The following is a 20431-nucleotide window of genomic DNA, read 5'->3' as shown; positions in this document are numbered from 1 at the left end:
GGAAGGAAGGAAGAAAAAAGAAAGAAAGAAAGAAAGAAAGAAAGAAAGAAAGAAAGAAAGAAAGAAAAGAAAGGAAGGAAGGAAGGAAGGAAGGAAGGAAGGAAGGAAGGAAGGAAGGAAGGGAAGGGAAGGGAAGGAAGGAGAAAAAAGAAAAGAAAAAAGAAAAGAAAAGAAAGTGGGCAGGGTAAAAGAATGTAAATATAATTCAATTTTCTATACTTCATGCAGAGTAAAGTAAATACAGGAGACTATGAAGTATGCAGACCATGACAACAGATATATGTATACAGTAGTCCTCCTTTATCCATGGGAGGATATGTTCTAGGATTCCCAGTGGATGCCTGAAACTGCATTAGTACTGAACCCTATATTTACTATGTTTTCTCCTGTATAGACATGTCTATGATAAAGTTTAATTTACAAATTAGCTTCAGTCAGATATTAACAACATAATAAAATAGAACAATTATAACAAAATGCAAACATCAGTATTCTTGCCCTTTTGGGCCATTATTAAGTAAAATAAGGATGACTTGGACACAAGCAGTGTGAGACAGCAAAGGTTAATCTGATAACGAAAATGGCTACTAAGTAACTAACAGGAAGTAGCTTACATAGCGTGGCGATGCAGGACAAGAGATGATTCATATTCCACAGGGGACAGAGAAGGAAGGTGTGTAATCTCATCACACTCCTCAGAATGGAGCACAATTCAAAACTTATGAATTATTTCTGGAATTTTGTATTTGATATTTTTAAACCATGGTTAACCATGGATAACCAAAAACAGCACAAACAAAACTGTGAATAAGGGAAGATTATTTTACTGCAATACCCAGAGCAACCACTAAAAAACAAAACAAAACCATCCAATGATATGTACTCGAAATAGTGTAAATAAATCAAAATGGAACTCTGAAAAATGTTTAAATTATCTACAGTAAGGACAAAAAAGGGAAATCAAAGAATGAGAAACAGAGTGAGTAAACAAATAAACAATAAATAAATAAACTGACAGACTTAACCCTTCACATATCAATAGTTACATTAACTGTAACTGTTCTAAACATGTCAATCAAAAGACAGAGATTAGCAAGATGGATAAAAACATGACCAAAATTATAAGAAACTTGCTAAAAACATGATAATATAAGCAAATTGAGTGGATAGAAAAAGATATACTATGCAAACATTAACTTTTTTTTTCTTTTTTTTTTTTTTTTTTTTTTGAGACAGAGTCTCACTGTGTCGCCTAGGCTGGAGTGCAGTGTCACTATCTCAGCTCACTGCAACCTCCCTCTTCCTAGTGCAAGCAATTCTCCTGCCTCAGTCTCCCGAGTATCTAGGACTACAGGCGTGCACCACCATGCCCAGCTAATTTTTTCTATTTTAGTAGAGATGGGGTTTCACTGTGTTGCCCAGACTGGTCTCAGCCTCCCAAAGTACTGGGGTTATAGGCATGAGCCACTGCACCCAGCTGCAAACATTAACTTTTAAATACCAAGAGTAACTATATTAATATCACATAAAATAGACTTCTGAGCAAAAAGACTTAAGCAGAAACAGAAGGCTATTACATAATAGTGAAAGAGTGAATCCACCAAGAACACCTAGTCATGCTACTGTAAACGCACCAAATAACAGTTCATCAACATATATAGAAGGAAAACTGAGAAAACTGAAAGAAAAATAGACAAATCCACAATTTTAATTGGCGATTTAAATACCCTATAACTGTTAAAGTAACTGAACTTGTAATTTGAAAACTTACAATAAATTAATCTTTAGGCCCAGATGACCAAACATTAACTAAGAATTGGCACCAATTATACGGAATCTCTTTCAGAAAATATAATATTTCCCAACTTATGTTATGAGATCAGCATCACCTTGATACCAAAACCAGACAAAAACAACAAAAGGAAGAAAGAAAAGAAGAAAGAAATAGAAAGGAAGGAAGGGAGGGAGGGAGGGAGGGAGGGAGGAAGGAAGGAAGGAAGGAAGGAAGGAAGGAAGGGAGGGAGGGAGGGAGGGAGGGAGGGAGGCAGGGAGGGAGGGAGGGAGGGAGGGAGGGAAAATTACACATCAATATCTTTCATAGATTTAGGTGCAAAAGTCTTCAACAAAATATTGGCAAATTGAATCTAGCAATGTATAAAAACAGTTCTTACACATGATACCAAAAGCACAATCCATAAAACAAATATTCATTAAATTGGACTTTACCAAAATTAAATTTTTTCTCTGTGAAAGATCTTGTTAGAAGGATGAAAAGATAGACTGGGGAATAAATATTGGCAAACCACATATCCTAGAAAGAACCGGTATCAAAAATATGTAGAGAGAAAAACTGATCAAGTAAGGAATTGGTTTCACTGATCTTCACGTTTTTTACACAGTTCTCTTCTCTTGCAGATTTACAGGATTTAGCATAAGATTCTAGTAATGAGTGTACTGGCTTAAATAATTAGGAAAGTAAGGTTCTGCTAACTGGCAATCCCGAATAGCAATATGTGGTAGATTTTTACAGTTAGAGAACCCAGTGAACCTCCCTCTATCCACTCCATTACGCAGTCTTCTCCCACGGTGACTCTAGAGTTAGCCATGATGATTTGGCTGAAGGGACAACATGCAAGTTGAAGTTTAAAATACTTTCCACATTAGGACCAGTCCCCTTTTTTCCTGCTTTTAGATCCACATATGAAGAAGCCAAACCATACTGCTACAGACACATGGCTCAGCCAACAGCCATCAGTCAGTCTCAAACAAGAATTTTGAGTGAGGCTGTCATGATTGTATATTTAGAAAACCCCATCGTCTCAGCCTAAATCTCCTTAAGCTGATAAGCAACTTCAGCAAAGTCTCAGGATACAAAATCAATGTGCAAAAATCACAAGCATTCTTATACACCAATAACAGACAAACAGAGAGCCAAATCATGAATGAACTCACATTCACAATTGCTTCAAAGAGAATAAAATACCTAGGAATCCAACTTACAAGGAATGTGAAGGACCTCTTCAAGGAGAACTACAAACCACTGCTCAATGAAATAAAAGAGGACACAAACAAATGGAAGAACATTCCACGCTCATGGATAGGAAGAATTAAAATTATGAAAATGGCCATCTGCTCAAGGTAATTTATAGATTCAATGCCATCCCCATTAAGCTACCAATGACTTTCTTCACAGAATTGGAAAAAGACTACTTTAAAGTTCATATGGAACCAAAAAAGAGCCCACATTGCCAAGACAATCCTAAGCCAAAAGAACAAAGCTGGAGGCATCATGTTACTTGACTTTAAACTATACTACAAGGCTACAGTAAAACCAAAACAGCATGGTACTGGTACCAAAACAGAGATATAGAACAATGGAACAGAACAGAGCCTTCAGAAAGAATACCACATATCTACAACCATCCGATCTTTGACAAACCTGACAAAAACAAGAAATGGGGAAAGGATTCCCTATTTAATAAATGGTGCTGGCAAAACTGGCTAGCTATATGTAGAAAGCTGAAACTGCATCCCTTCTTTACACCTAATACAAAAATTAATTCCAGATGTGTTAGAGACTTAAATGTTAGACCTAAAACCATAAAAACCCTAGAAGAAAACCTAGGCAATACCATTCAGGACATACGCATGGGCAAGCAATTCATGTCTGAAACACCAAAAGCAATGGCAACAAAAGCCAAAATTGACAAATGGGATCTAATTAAACTAAAGAGCTTCTGTACAGCAAAAGAAACTACCATCAGAGTGAACAGGTAACCTACAGAATGGGAGAAAATTTTTGCAATGTACTCATCTGACAAAGGGCTAATATCCAGAACCTATAAAGAACTCAAACAAATTTACAAGAAAGAAACAACCCCATCAAAAAGTGGGCAAAGGATATGAACAGACACTTCTCAAAAGAAGACATTCAACAGCCAACAGACACATGAAAAAATGCTCATCATCACTCTCCATCAGAGAAATGCAAATCAAAACCACAATGAGATACCATCTCACACCAGTAAGAATGGCGATCATTAAAAAGTCAGGAAACAACAGGTGCTAAAGGGGATGTGGAGAAATAGAAACAGTTTTACACTGTTGGTGGGAGTGTAAACTAGTTCAACCATTGTGGAAGACAGTGTGGCGATTCCTCAAGGATCTAGAACTAGAAATACCATTTGACCCAGCCATCCCATTACTGGGGATATACCCAAAGGATTATAAATCATGCTGCTATAAAGACACACATACATATGTTTATTGCGGCATTATTCACAATAGCAAAGACTTGGCACCAACCCAAATGTCCATCAATGATAGACTGGATTAAGAAAATGTGGCACATATACACCATGGAATACTATGCAGCCATAAAAAAGGATGAGTTCATGTCCTTTGTCGGGACATGGATGCAGCTGGAAACCATCACTCTGAGCAAACTATCACAAGAACAGAAAACTAAACACCACATGTTCTCACTCATAGGTGGGAATTGAACAATGAGAACACTTGGACACAGGAAGGGGAACATCACACACTGGGGCCTGTTGGGGGAGGGATAGCATTAGGAGATATACCTAATGTAAATGACGACTTAATGAGTGCAGTACACCAACAAGCACGTGTATACACATGTAACAAACCTGCACGTTGCGCACATGTACCCTAGAACTTAAAGTATAATAAAAAATAAAATAAATAAATAAATAAAAAGAATATCAACCTCCAGGACACTCATCCAACAAGATGCATAATGGAAGCAAGCAAACGAACCTAGCCCATATTGCTAACCCAGAGAATCATGAATAGGTAATATAGTTGTTTTAGGTCACTGAATTTCATAGTAGTTGGTATTGCAACAATGCGTAACTAATACAGCGTATTATTACTAAATGTTTAAATTTTACTTAAATATAAGCCTAAATAAATGGGTTAGTCCAATTGAGTAATTGAGTGCTTTCAACCTTTATTTTAAAAGCCTTTCATAATTATTGTAATTTTTTTAAAATCTGAAGTGTTTATGATGTTCTGAGCATTTTGGAAGAGATTAACAGCATCAATGTAGATGGTGTGGGAAACTGAATTTATACAGAACCTAATTTGTATAGTGTAATTTTAATTTATCAATACTGACTATAGCTCCAATTTCTGCCTGCCTTTATAATATCAAATGGCTAAAAGTTAATAAATTCAGGGTTTACCCAGAAGCAATTAATATATTTTACTAAATATACCTTTATACAGAACCAAGCCTTAAACCACCATGGACTGTGGTCTATTTTTCTTATCTTCTATTTGAAAATATCCTAAAAGAGAAGATCCAATTGCCAAACATGGAGATCAGCACTCTTAAAAGTTTAAAATGTTCGTCTGTCATTGTAATTTTGCCAAACAACGTTATTAAGAGTAATTTGTGAAATTTACTATTCAAGCTATTATTTAGGTCAAACAATCTAGTAAGCACATTAACATGAAAAACACCCCATTTTTCAGCATCTCAACTGCAATAAACCTTAAAGTATGCCAATCTTCATGCTTTAGGGCATAATTTGGTTACCAGCTGGGGTCAGGAAGAAATTTTCCCCATAGTGTAGTATTGCCAATTACCATAGGTGTAGAGCGAACAAGAGATAGAGTCAGGGGGTTACTTGGTTCTCTAAAGCATCTGGTACTGGATGCATTCTGAGTGAGAATTCAGGATAAGATGAAACATTCCATTGTCCCTCTATGTCAATTCCAATATTCCTATGAGCTGCCAATATGACACTGCCGCCACAAGGGAGGGATTTTCTACAGAACAGATGTCACTTACAGTATTATGTGGGCTATCTATCTCAACAAATAATTGCTTGGCACTTCTGCCCTATGGCAAGGGTCTGAAAATATGTTAGGGTGAGAACACACCATACAAGCAGATGGGCATAGATAAAAGAAAGAGCAAGAGCATACTGAGCCTGAAATGCATGTGTAAAAGCCAGATGGGAGGGCGGAAGCAAATGTGGTTTTTTTCTTATCTTTAGTGACTAAAGCCCCAAATCAGGATTTTCCAGCTATTAGTTATTTAGAAGTTCTATTTTAAAATTTCTTTAAATGAGTATGAGTTGCAGGAGGCTCCAATTTATTGAAACAAAGAAACATTGCCTTTTTGGTATAAATTGCAATTCACATTTGAAAATGATTGCATTTTTCTTAAGCCCTGACACTGATATGAGACTCCCAACACCAATGTCTCCCACTTTCATGCCCCCACCCCCAAAAAAAAGAAAAAGGAAAAAACTAGGCTGGGATAAGAGGATGGACACAAAGACTGACAATGAATGACAAAGGACAATTGAGATGGGACTTGCCTGAGAGAGACAGCAAGAGAGGAAAAAAAGTCCTTTTAAAATATCAATAAGAGAATCAAAGAAAGCAAGATCCTTTTTCTGATAAAAGGGGAAAAGTTAATAACAGTGAAGAAAGAGAAGGGAATTGCAATATGCTCCTACTGTAATGGAAGAAAAGAAGATGAAGGTAGAATCAGAAAGTAACAACTTTAAATAAGTTTAACATATATGTTACTTTTACACTTTACACAATCTGTGGATTAAAGTTTTAAAAATATTCAAACTACTTGCCCCGATAGTAAACCTGACTAGCTATTTAAGTAATTAGTTGGAAAAAGAAGAGGAGTGTTCTTGTTCACAGGAACCAGCAAAGAAATTTTCACTTTTAAAATACATTGATTGCAGAAAAGACCTTGGGGGCAGTTGGGGCAGGGGGGCAATAATGAAAGCATTGTAAATTATTAAAAGGCATTAAGTTATATCTCAAAATTAGAAAATGCCTGAGGGCATTATTGATACATTTTTATGTCTGAAATGGGATGCAAGTAATAACTGAAAGTTTTCTAGACAAAAATAATTTTGCCATTCAGTAATGTCTGAAAACTGTGATTCAACTGAACATTTGTTCATATGTTGGCGCTGGTTCAAAGACGACTGTTATGGAAAACTCTAACCATTGCTTACTAGTGTCCTTTCCTATGGTCTTTTAATCTTAAGGAACACTGGAGAAATTATTTAATTTTTATCATATTAGTCCTATCATATGCTTCTCTGTTTTCAAAGTTGAATAATCCACCCTTAATTATTAATATAGAAAAACAGGATACAAGGTTCTTATGGAGAATATAACCTCAAATTTTTCTATCTGGCTTCTAGCTATAGTCTAGCTTAGAAAAGTATAATGTGGGAGAAATTACCTAAGAATCAACCATGTAATTTATTTACTCTTCCCAGTACTCAAAGCAAAAAAGGTCAGTGGGAGGGTTAAGGATACACCACCCCATTTCAGCAGACTTAGGAGTTGGACTTTATCTGAAAGAAAATGAGAAGGCACTGAAGAACTGTCGTTGGTGTGTTTGTTTAGGAAAGGGCTATCATAGTCACATTTAGATGGTGACTAATCTCTGAGGATATGTAGTAGAGAAAGACTGAATAGGAACAAGACTGGACCCAACGACATCAATGTGGAATATTGTAAGAATACAGAAATAATGATGACAAATAATGATGACCTTGATTAGGGTGGTAGCAGCAACAATAAAGGAAGGAGGATAGATTTGAGAACTCTTTACAAGGCAGATTCAACAGGAATTGGCAATAACAGAGATGAAGGAGAGAGAATGAAAGGATGACCCCCATTTTAAGCCTTGACTAAGTGCATGAGTAAGTATTCCAGTTATGAAGTACACAACACATAAGAAGAAGCAAGTTTTTCATTTCATTTATGCTTGTGGCGGCATATGGAGAAACTAGCTTATTCATTTAGTTTGGGTCTAATTACTGAATTTGAAGTGGCATCTAGGTAGAAGAGGATGGATACTTGGATGTGTAGCTCAGAGGACGGCTATAAATGAGACAAATATTTGTAGGTTATTAACATTTACATGTATCAAAGCAGTGTTAGTGGATAAATTTGCCTGTGATAGTATGAAAAGTCAAAAGCAAAGAAATCCAAAAACAGTTTTAAGGAAAACCAAATATTTGGTAAGCACCTACTGTGCTCTAGTTTCCGGAGCTGCATCTATCAATAAGACAGGCAGGCTCCCTTCTCTCATGCAGTTACATTTTCAGTGAATGAGTCAAACAATGAACCAAGAAACAAAAACAACAACAAAAACCCTAAGATAATAGTGCGGTGTTTTCAGAGACTTTTAAAAGTTGTGTAGAAAATAAGACAGCAACGGTAATAATGATTACCTGGAACTGGCAGAACATTTTCAGGGAGAGGGCGGAAGTGAGACAAGCAAAGGAAAGCCTGAGGGAACATCTGGAGCCCCGGGGAAGCAGAGCCGGAAATGGGAATAGGTCTCCATAAAGACAAAAGCAGGGAAGCTGTGATCACTCAGAGCCAATCAAGACACCGGAAAGGGGAAAGTTCGTCTTCTCTCTGATAAGAGCACTAGAAGATGAAAAGTGATTCTGCCAAAGCTGCTGCTTACACAGGATTCAGAGTAGTCAGAATGGACAAGTCTCAAAAAAGTTGTAGAAAGACAATGACTTGAACTTAAACTCTAGAAAGCTGAAAGGACAGCAGGAATGATGGGTAGCTGTTGAATCTAGTGAGCAAAAATAATAATTAACGAATAACCAAGACACGATACTTCCTTATATTTTGAACTGAATCTCTTAGTTTCTATAGTTAAATATCAATATTAAAATGTAATGTTGAATAAAAATGTATATTATTTCTGTTTTTGTCAATTATCTATATCTGAAATTTTAGCCACGGGGTCAGTTAACACGTAGAGACACCATTATTCATTCAGTGGCAGCTACTAGAAATAATTAGCATCTGTGTCTCCGAACATGCATATTTAAAAGATAATTGAAAATGAGGAGAGCAGTTTGCCACTAAAAATTAGCAAAACTAAGTTATTTGTTGAGTGTATATTATTTTAAAAATCTAAAGAAATATTTTTGATCAATGTCATGATGCATTTTCAAATAACTATGGGAAATTTAAAGAGGTCGCTACTAGTTATAATAAACTCCTAAAAGCCTTCAGAAGAGGAGACACACAAGAAAAATTTGAAAATGGACAACAGTCTTTACATTTACAGAGGAAGATTATGAAGTTAAAGGTGACCAATTTTCTATGTTTCAAGATAAGTAAAAGGAAATTACACTAAAATACAGGTCAATAATAGTGAAGAAAAGGGAGAACATTAATATTCTAACTTCTCCAGATCCTGCAATTTATTACCCAAAGGTTGTCTGATTCTCTGTGCTTTATTACCTAAAATCAAGACAGACTCAGAGATGTAGGTATTGATTAATAAGAACCACAGTGCCATACTGCCTTCTACTTGAGGACTCTAAGAGAACAGGTGACTCCCACTCTAATTTCCCTCGGCTTCAGTGAGCCATTTTCCTCCATTAGTAAGCTCTTGGGCTATCAAGCTGTTTCACAGGGTATTAGATGCTGAGTTTCAGGTGTATAATATATGCTATTCAGACAACACAATGGGCATTATGTGACTTCTTTAAGCTTCTTGATTATGGTGTTGATCAAAATGCTTATAAACTTAGCATAAGCATGGCTACCATTTCAGTTCATCCAGTACTCATTATCAGAGAATGTGAGATACATTTGCTCAAGTCTGAACCATGCATTCCTCACATTTATAACGAAAGGAAACTCTGGGGGAAAATGTCTTCATTCTTATTTGAAAAATATTTTTACAGACAATGCACAGTTGTTTTTACTTTTTCAGCTTTGCAGTTTCTCTAATTTCTATCCCTTTTATCAACTCTATAGGCAGAGGGACTTAAAGTATGTAAAGTATAATGTACAGGCTACTTGACATAATTTTTTAAGCCTGAGTTTCACAAAAAAAAAAAAAAAAAAAAAAAACCTAAGGTTTTAAGAGGTCTTTGAAATATATGACTTCAAAAGGGTGTTCAGCATAAATGTAAATGAGATTTATATCTGGAGGAGATGAGCAAATCCTACAGGTTATTTAACAAATTTAAAATACCCAAAGCACAACTAGAAAATGAGATCTAAACATCGAAGACTTAGCTACTGAGGTTGTGATTGAATATTTTTTCCTCCTCGTGTTCCATAAGTTTTACCTCTGTGTCAGGATTAATATCCTTTATATACATCTCTTGGTATTTTTTATATTTTGAATCCCAACTCCATTCCCTGCAGCCCTCCAGCCCTATGGCCCCAGAGAAAAGGAAGGATGAATGCCAATGCTGGAAAAAGGAAGATGTAAGAAGTTTCCAGCAGACCAAGATATCGTATGTTTTCTCCAAAAAAAATTATAGAAAGAGGACAAACAGAGACTGGGAGGCAGATATGAAGGTCCTGATCCCCTATTCTGGCACAAAACCACTAGTACATATGCGATGGAAAGTTTGCAAAAGGACAGAAACTCCAATGTATCCACTATCACTGCTTCAATAAATGTAAATGTTAATAACCTACAAATATTTTTCTCCAGTTTATAGCCTTTCTCTGAGCTACACATTCAAGTATGCAACTGCTTCTACCTAGGGGCCTCTTCAAATTCAATGCAGTCCAACAGAGAAAAGAAAAATACACAGGAGAAACACGTTAGTGTTGAAGCACTTTAGTATGTCAAAAATGGTGACCTAAACATCCCTGCAGGCTCCCAGTGGATGAGGGGCAGCAACCAAAAGACTCTAGCCTGGGCTCTGTGTTTGAGACTCCAGATCTGTTGGCATTGACCGCTGGTGTTGATGCTGCCAGGAACACATGCTATGAATCCTGTTAGCCACAGACTCAGCAATGCAAGCCAGCAGGAAGGCCAGTGGCAGGCAGAGAAAGAAGCATCTTGGAGGTAGCCATCCAGGTGAGAGGACATAAGCACATGAAAGCTTTGCTTCACATCCATGAAAGTCTGAGTGTTTGCCAAAAAGAGACAGATTTAACCTTAAAGTAACCACTTTACACAAAAAGGCCTGGAGACATTTAACTGGGAAGTTACATTTTCATCCTAATATCCTCTCCCCGATTAGCAAGCTCCTTTTTCCCATCTCTTTCCACCTTCCATCCCCAAGTAAGATGTACATGTTGATAGAGTGGTGCGGAATTCAAGACGTTGTAGAAAAGAAAAAAGCTACATTTTTTCTCATAATTTTCCACCTCTCTACCCTTATCAACAAAATTAAAGTAAGCATTCCAAGAAGGTAGAGCTTCCCACATAGAGTATCTCTATTCACATTCAACACAGAGCTGACATATGTTGTAGCTTAGAAACAGTGTCCTATTGATTAAAGAATACCTCTTATTTTAAATACTCCAAAAACAGTCTAATTTTGCTCTTTAAAATAATTTAACAAATATTTGTTGAAACACATTACAAGGTGTCAATAAGAAGTCTCACAGCATTTAAAAGACACGTATCACAGTGTAAGTCTCTAAGGCTTAGAATCTTTCCAGTAATGTGCCTCAACACTTAGTCAAAGTGTGAGCTGACTGATGACTTCACATAGCTTTTTGGTTTTTGTTTTTGCTTTTTTGAAACAGAGTTTTCCTGTCACCCAGGCTGGAGTGCAGTAGCACAATCTTGGCTCACTGCAACCTCCACCTCCCAGGTTCAAGCGATTATCCTGCCTCAGCCTCCCAAGTAGCTGGGGCTACAGGCACATGCCACTACACCCAGCTAATTTTTATAATTTTTTTTAGTAGAGACGGGGTTTTTGGCTAGACTGGTCTCCAATGCCCGACCTCAAGTCCTTATGTCCACTCGCCTCGGCCTCCCAAAGTGCTGGGATTGCAGGCATGAGCCACCATGCCCGGCCAACTTCAGACAGTTTCAAAGTGGGCAATACCTTCATAAAGTCACTGAAGACAAAAAAAAAAAAAAAAAAAATTCTCAGCTTTTTGAGGCCAGAAATGTAATTCTTATCACATCGCATAGTTTTGAACAAACTCTGAAATGTTGGCACATGCTAACCAAAGGCAAGGTTGACCAAATGCACCCAGGGTGTCTGTCTACATGTCACTTTTGCAGAGTCTGAAGTCTGTTCATCACGTGTTAACTTTTCTTTTTATTGCATAGGCTGATCCTGTTCCCCATCAGAAACAGGATTTCCTACCCTAGATTTTTTAAATGTTTAAGATTTAGAGACTATATTTGGGTCAAACCAACTTTAACTGTTCAAAACAAACTTGACAGAATTACCTTAATGGACAATATGAGTTCAAAGCTCTCCACCCTGCAGATGTGATTGAAGAGATCTAATCACCTAGGGTGTTAAATGGTGAAGACTTAACTAAGACAATAAGAGCAGGCATCATAATGACCTGTGTTAATAGCCACAAATTGAGATAACTGCCTGGCTCATGCAATTACTTGGAGGCCACGTCTGTACAACCCCTTTTGCCTCCCAATTCTAATAACAGACAATCCCTTGCCTCTCTCCCTACAGTCATCAAAGCAAACACCTGACTTTTTTAAAAAATGAGCACTTACCATCTTGGTCATAATGACCAGGCCAAGGGCTAGACATGTGACCCAACAAATGTTCCCTAGAATAGTTCATTCACACTGGAGCTGAATAACATTACTCATTTTTCTTGATGGCAAGCTGTGAGGATGTGAGCCTGGAGGGACTGAAGCCTATACTGTTTGCTGCAAGGAGGAGCTGGTCTGAGAACAAAGACAATATGCAGAGAGAAGCGCAGATGAGACAAAGAGCTGTTCCTAGTGATATTTGAAGTTCTGGCTCTAGTCACCCCTGATATTAGCTCTCTTTCCTGGAAATAGCAGCCAACAAATTCACTCTGTGACTTCATCTACTTCATACTGGGTTACTCTTACTGAGAATCATCCGTGTTTTCATAATAAAGCTAGTGAGAAAGTAGCGGAACCCAACAAAGCAGACAAATAAGAACTGCTAGGTCATAGTCAGAAAACAGTAATGCTGGTGCTAGTCATGCAATTTTGAGATCATTTCTTAAAATCTCTGAACCTCAGTTCAAAATCTGCAAATGGGGCTTCCAGCTACTGAACTAGATTATTGAAGAATTAGAATACTATATGTAAAGTGATTTGCATGATGCCTGTCCCATAGCACTTGCTTACCAAGTCCTAAAAATATACTGTTTTGATCATGAGGTTGTGAGGATAATGATGAGGAAGACCCAAAGAAAACAAAGATTATAGAACTCAGAATCTTCTACAACTTTTCATTAAAACCCTACCTGCTTAAATATTTTTGAGGACCAAAAAAAAACTGCAAGCACTAAAAAGAAAACTGTAATGAAGTTAGAAATAATTATAAACAGAACATACTGATTATTTTAAGAAGCAATGGTATTTGAAAGTTCAACTTACAGTAAATAAGCATTGTTATTGAAAGTTTACTCAAGGTCAATGAAATAGTCTTATTTTTAAGAAAAATTGTAATATGAAAAATAAAGCAAGTATTATTGATATAGCTGCTTCCTGAAAATGGAGGTGGCAATACTTGTAGGCCCAATTCAAATGTCTCCACAATAACAAAGCCTTCCTTGACATCACCAAAACCATGTATGATACTATACACCACACCAATGGTGCAAAGCTTTTCCTTCATTGAATTTATTTATTTCCCATTCCACACTATAAAACCCTCGTAGCAAGGCCTCCTTTTTCATATCTGTACCTTTAAAATGTAGCTCAATAACTTGGTCAAAAGCAGGTGCTCAAAATATAGTGTTAAAATTAGACTCAATTTCAGAAGTACACTGAGAGTATGGGACATGGGTTCCAATCTTGCTCCTGCCACTTACTAGATGTGCTACCTTGAATAATCCTTGATATAGGATTATATCCTCATAGTGTTTGCTTTCAAAGTTACCTACACTAACCTCCTACCCCAGTACAAAAATTCCATCTCAATGCATTTTCCACCTATACACACTGTGATAGATCCTCTACAAAACATAATCTTCAGTCAAACTTCATAACCAGCTTTTGGCATAACTATTATCTTTCACATTGAATAAGTCAACAAAGCAATGCTTTATAAGGCCCACTATCAGACAGCCAGCAATGCAGACTCAGAATTCTAACTTTAAAAAACAGTCCTTCCTACACACTACACCACTTCACTGTGCCTTAAAAGTCCTGGAGTGTTTTTAAAAATTTTATCTCTATTAATAATCTTCATTACGGCATACTACAATGAATGATTCAAATAGCCAAATAAGACGATATAAAACTTCCTTGTAAAGTATAAAGTGCTCCAAAATATCAAGTAGTAGTAGTATAATGACAATGATGTAGATGATAATGATAATAACAGGAAAGGGAAAACTATGTATTTTGGGTGCTTTGTTGCATTAATATTTCCATGCTGTTAAATGGGTCAGTTACTATAAATTGTAGCTATTTACTGAGAATTGGGAGGAAGCCCTGGATTTTTTTTCTTTTTTTTTCTTCAGTTTTTCGAGTACAATTAAAATGTATAGATTTTCAGAGGTAGTTACTATACTTACTTAGAAATTATGGCTGTATATGTATACAGATACATACCTTGGTAAAGAATGGTAATTGACTTGAATAAATTTGTGGTCTTGCTGGGACAAGTCTATGCAACATTGGTTTGTATGAAAATTGCATGTGGAACTCTGTTCTCTGGGCACTGATTTCCTGGCTGATTTGAAGTCTTCTCTCCTTTTCTCCTAATTGTTCTTTCAGCTGAAATTGAAGTCCAGTTAAAGCTTGTAACATATTTCTCTTCTTTTCTTCTCACTATTAGTGGATTTGGAAAAAAGGAGCACTGCAAAACACATACAAAATAATATTTTATCACCTGAGACTACATATTATAAAATAAATTTAGTAAATGATAAGGGAAGTATTTGAAATAGAAAACAAACTCATTCTTTAATGGTTATGGTTCACCCATAAAGAGGTAATTCTTAATGTTCAAGTTAAAAAAAAAAAGATGAGAAGAAACAGTTGGCATTCAGCTAACAATTGTGTTTGGAGATTTGTGCCTGACTTTGTTATTCTGAGCAAAGCCAGGTACCAGTCTCTTGGGATTATGTACAAAGGCAAGAAAAAAAGTGGACATGTACAAACCTCAAAGGTGACTGCTGGGTTAATAAAACAGTCTGTTTTCTGTTCACCCACTCTTGCTCTCAGTGTGCAAGTATATTAAAATATGTCAAAAGGAAAACCATTCGCTGTGCAAAAATAATTCAACTACAACTCACAATTTCCAGCTGGTGGAGTGCCTTAGTGTATTTAAGTGCACGAACAAGTGACCCGTACATCTACCCAGATGAAAGTTGTATCCTCATTAAATGAGAAACAAACACAAAATAGGAACAACTGTCACACAGAAAAACAGACCACAATAGATATCGCATTTCCCACACTCAATTTCTGGCTTGAGCTATGGCACACTCAACAACAGTGCTGTCCTGGAAGTGACCTTTTAAAAGGGACCGAAAATAAAACAAGGAAGCTGCTAGGTGACCTAAATGTCTTGCTAATGGTCATCCAAATTCTCATTCAGAGTATCTGGGAAAACATCGTTTTCTTTCTGGGCCCTAAAAACTCCCATATTAGGTAAGACATTCTGTAATAACAGTAATGTGAAGTAACTGGAATAAACAGACCCAACACCCAAGGAATTTAGAATTAATGTGATAAGTTATATTTTTAAATAACTGTTAGATAACCTCTGGTTTTAGCATTTATAAGATATCATACCAACCTTTTATTTTCTGATTTTCTCTAGGGAACTAAATCATTGATAGGACTCTGAAAAGAAAAAAAAAAAAGAGAGAAGTTACTGTTTTTTAACTTTAATAATACTGTTCTTATTTGATTCATACATTGTACATTATTATAAGGCAAAAACATACATCGGATGTTCAATGTTATAAGTTGCATCTTATACACAACAGGACATACAATAGGAGTGTGTGTCTCCAAAAGGCAGATAGACAATATATGGAATAATAAGGGAACACTACTTGAGAGCAAATAACTGATTACAAAAGTATGGTACTAACAATTATTTCAAAGTAGGGTAAGATGTTCCACTTGTATACAGGCAACACCTCTGTTAAAATATTTTCATAGCAATTAGCACATGCTAATTTCCTGTTTACTATTCCCTCCCCTCAACTAGAATATAAGCTCCTCAGGGTAAAATTTATTATATGTTATGTCTTATATCATTAGAACTAGTACAGTCTCTGGCACATAATACAAACTCCAAAATTATTAATTGGTTGATGGCTAACAGATTAATTATAGCTGTACACATGACAATTGGTGCCCAATATTGAATTGTCAACCTCCTACTGGAAGACAGTAGAGGAACTGGAAAGGGAAGATGTTTCTAGAAAGAGACTAATGTTTTCTATGACAAACTGTAGCCCAGAAGCAATGGATATATGTATAGAAAAAAAGAACCACACAGCTCTAAATTATGTTTTAAACTAGAATATATAAAACAACCATTAAAATGAAATTGAAGCCCAATAGAAGAATGTAGGTAATAAGGGATTAGCAAACCAATCTAAATAAATTAAAATGTCTAGGCCCAGACTAATTATGTGAGCTTGGAAACAAGAAAAGTGTTTGAGGAACCAAAGTTAATGATAAGAAAAACTTATTAAAAATAGGAAAAGATAGATTTTAAAAACCAAGAGCTAGTAGGCTTGATTTTTAGGCCTCATGAAATTCTAAGGCATATTGATTATTAAACAGCTCATCTATGAATTCATGAAAAATAAAGTGGAATTCACTAGGAGATAGGGAGCTGGAGTCAAGAGAGTATTGCATGAAGACAAAAGTCCTTGGTTCATATTCTGAATGTGTGCTTCCTCTTACTTTAGTGATTTTTCCTTTTCCCATAGTTAAACTATGTCTCCCCCCACTACTACAATAAGTCCTAACTCTTAGTACCTGTAAATATGACCTTATTTGGAAATAAGGGTCTTTGCAAATGTAATTAAGGTACACATTAAGATGAAGTTATATTAGAGTAGGGTGGGCCCTTAATTCAATATAACTGGTGTTACAGAAAGAGAGAAAGAGACACAGAGAACATGGACAGAGAAAGAACCCAATGTGATGAAGAAAGCAGAGATTAGAATCGAGCTAGGAGGGAAGCTTGGAATTCTCCCTCTAAGCCCTCAAGAAGGAACCACTCCTGCTGACAACTTGATGTGTGAATTCTGTCCTCCAGAACTGTGAAAGAATAAATTTCTGTTGTCTTCAGCCACCCAGTTTGTGGTCATTTGTTATGACAGCCCTAGGAAATGAGTACACCATCCTGTAAAAAGAAGTTAGTGATGTATCTTCCCCAGGCGATTGTCGGGAGGATTAGAATACAGCATAAGTAAATATTAATTTCAGCAAAGCATTTTACTAAGATTCTTATAATGCATTCACTGATAAAATAAATCTATGTGAGCTCAATTATTAGTTAGGTTCAGAGTTGCTAAAATTGCCATTCCCAAAGACAGCTGATTAATAATTCAACATAAACTTAATCTTTCCCAAAATATTCACTTATGGATATACCGAAAATAACTCTCAGGTCTCAGATTTCTATCTTTTAAGGCCTTTTATAGACAAACAGACACAAGTTTCGGAAAGTCACCTGAAGTAATAATGTTAATGAGGGACACAGAACCTTTCATTCATCATTAGTTGTCCAACATATTTACAGGACTTAGAGAAGTACATAGAATGGATGCTATCCAAATAAGGGAGAAAAAAGTAAGTTGGGAAAAATAAAAGTAACACATTTAAAAATAAAATTCTTGTTATCTTAATAAATTTATTATCCTAACAATATAATTTATTAACCATTATTAATAGTAATTTAATACTTTAAACATCAAACAGTGCTTGACACAAAGTAGATACTCAATAAATTACTGTCATTATTAATAGTATGATAAGCTAGAATGATGGACCAGACCCACTTCAGCAAAAAACACACAGTATTTCATTTGGGCTCAAAATTTAAATGGCTATAAGGTAGAAAATATCCAGGCTCATCATTAACTCATAGGAAATAGATTTGGAGATTTCAATTGATCAAAGTTTCAGTGAATGCATCCAAACAGTGTTTTGTGAGACCTCTAAAACAAAAATAAAACAAAATAAACAACAAATGTGAGAATTTAGGATAAATCAGTAGATGTACGTAAGCCCGTGACAATTTGCAAAGGGCAAGCATAAGGGGGATTGTTTTTCTAAAAGCAGCAATTCTCTTCTGTAAATCTGAGAGATGTTCTGGATGCTGTGGGGGTGAAGTTCCAAGGGAGATGGAGAGTTTCTGCACACTCCCATCCCACACTTCCAGAAGATGAAGAGATGTAGGTCCCCATGGCATGCGAATCCGAGGAAGCAGATCTCTTGGTGAAAGACCTTTCTTCTGCCACCTAGAAACAACCGACGCTTCATAAAAGCAGCATCCAGGAAATACAACAGCAGTAAAAATTATGAGAGGCTCCCTCAGTTGAGACTGAAGCATGCAAACAAGGATGACAGAAATGCAAAGGGCTCAAAGAAAGACATGAGCTAGGAAGGGACATTGAAACATCTCACTCTCAGAGAACCAAAGAAGACCCCCACACCCCTGGAATGAGGAGGGAGGACGTTTGACAGAGAATGAAGACAAAGATATCAGAAGAGAAAAATTTCCCCACACACTGACTGTCATGAGCATCAGGGATAGCCAAGAAAACTAAGGCAGATCTAATGTCAGTAGTGTGGTCCTTTGTTAATTAAACCTCCCTTTTTAAAAGCTGTTAAAGAGTATCACATGTGATGTGGAACCTTCTGGATGTAAGATGTATTTTTCTATATGTTGACTAGGAACATGGAGTCTATAATATTCATCACAGAAGTAATTCGGGCTCTGTAGACCTCAGTTATTTCTAATGCAAGGTTTCAGGCAGTTTTGGATACAAACTACACTCTTTTCCTGTGGCTGCTTCTAAACAAATTTACCAAAAATTTTGTGGCTTCAAACAACACACATTTTTTGCTCTTATAGTTTTGTAGTAGAGAAGTCTGAAAGTAGTTTCCCTAACCTAAAGTCAAGATGTCAGCAGGATAGAGTGACTTTTTTAGGAGGCTTTAGGGGATAATCCATTTTCTTGCTTTTATCAGATTCTAGATGCTGCCTATATTCTCTGGCTTGTGGCCCCTTCCTCCATCTTTGAAGTGTGTCACTCCAACTTCTGGTTCCATGGTAACATGTCCTTCTCTTTTACTCTGATGTCTGCATCCCTCTTATAAGGACTGTGTGATTGCTTTGGGTTCACCAAAGATAACCCATAAAAAAATCTCCCCACCTCAACATCCTTAACTTAATCACATATGCAAGTTTCTTTTGCCATATATAGTAACATCCACAAGTTCCAGGGATTAGGACATGGACATATCTGGGGGTTCATTATTCAGCATACCACGTCCACTTAAAAAAGAAACATTATAGGGAGAGAATATAGTATAGAGTGAAAGCATAAACCAGCTTCTTGCTTCACAGACACTTAAAGTGCTTTTTATATGCCAGATGCTTTTATAAGTGCTTAACAAATATTAGTTCGTTATTACTCTATACAGTTCTAGGGCATAGGGATAATTATAATTCCCCATTTTTCTGAAGAGAAAGCTGAAGGATAAGTTACTTGTATATGGCCTTGTGGTTATTTAGAGCTGGTATGAATCCAAATCATGCCTCTTAACTAGGTGACCTTGACACAGTATTTTCACTAGAAAGAACATATTTTACATGGTTGGTGTGAGGATTTAAATCAAATAATGTATATAAAGTGTTTATCACAGTTCCTGGCTCAAAATTTACTCATTACATGGTAGATAGTAAAATAACTATGTTAGAGACATCGACCAAAGAAATAGAAAAGAAGAATAAAAATGGTTAGGGAACTAGAAACACTATCATCTTAAAAATGGTAGTTTAGCTTGGAGAAGAAAAGAATTATATGGGGGGACATGATAGCTGTCTTGAAATATGTGATGAACTTTCATGTGAAGGAGAAGTAGATTTATTTTAATGTTACCCCATAAAACCAAACTAAAACCTAAGGGTGGAAATTACATGGTGATAAAATCTGGCTCAAAAAAAAAAAGGAAATATCCAATAATTAGAGTGTTACACCAATGAAAAAGGCTGCCCCAGAGTTTTGTAAGCTTTCAGTAAGTTGAAATGTTCAAGCACAAGCTAAATTACTCTCTGTAGTATATAAAATATAGAAAGGTTTTCAACAATGAGAGGAACATTAAAATACATTCATGCATTTATTCAGCAAATATTTACTGACCATCTTCAGGGCACAGTGCCTGTAAGGCCCCTTACAACTCTAAAAATAATAGAATCTACTATTCTATGAAAGAGCAAATAAGAGCATATGTCCC

At 36.2% G+C, this 20431-nt stretch overlaps 1 protein-coding gene across 4 annotated transcripts in view; it reads right to left on the bottom strand.

Moving 5' to 3' along the window:
• TFEC (transcription factor EC) overlaps positions 1 to 20431 on the bottom strand; it is a 200219-nt gene that overhangs the window by 138791 nt on the left and 40997 nt on the right. For all 4 annotated transcript variants that reach the window (XM_017957119.3, XM_017957122.3, XM_017957120.3 and 1 more), the window contains 2 exons: positions 15738 to 15784; positions 14546 to 14792 (listed from right to left, as the gene is read on the bottom strand). In XM_017957119.3, coding sequence (XP_017812608.1) covers positions 14546 to 14743 — 198 coding nt within the window. In that variant the 5' untranslated portion in view covers positions 14744 to 14792; positions 15738 to 15784. The remainder of the gene's footprint in view (positions 1 to 14545; positions 14793 to 15737; positions 15785 to 20431) is intronic.

Source organism: Papio anubis, chromosome 4 (assembly GCF_008728515.1).
Source record: "Papio anubis isolate 15944 chromosome 4, Panubis1.0, whole genome shotgun sequence".
Taxonomy (NCBI): domain Eukaryota; kingdom Metazoa; phylum Chordata; class Mammalia; order Primates; family Cercopithecidae; genus Papio; species Papio anubis.
This window is presented reverse-complemented; position numbering and strand designations above follow the sequence as displayed.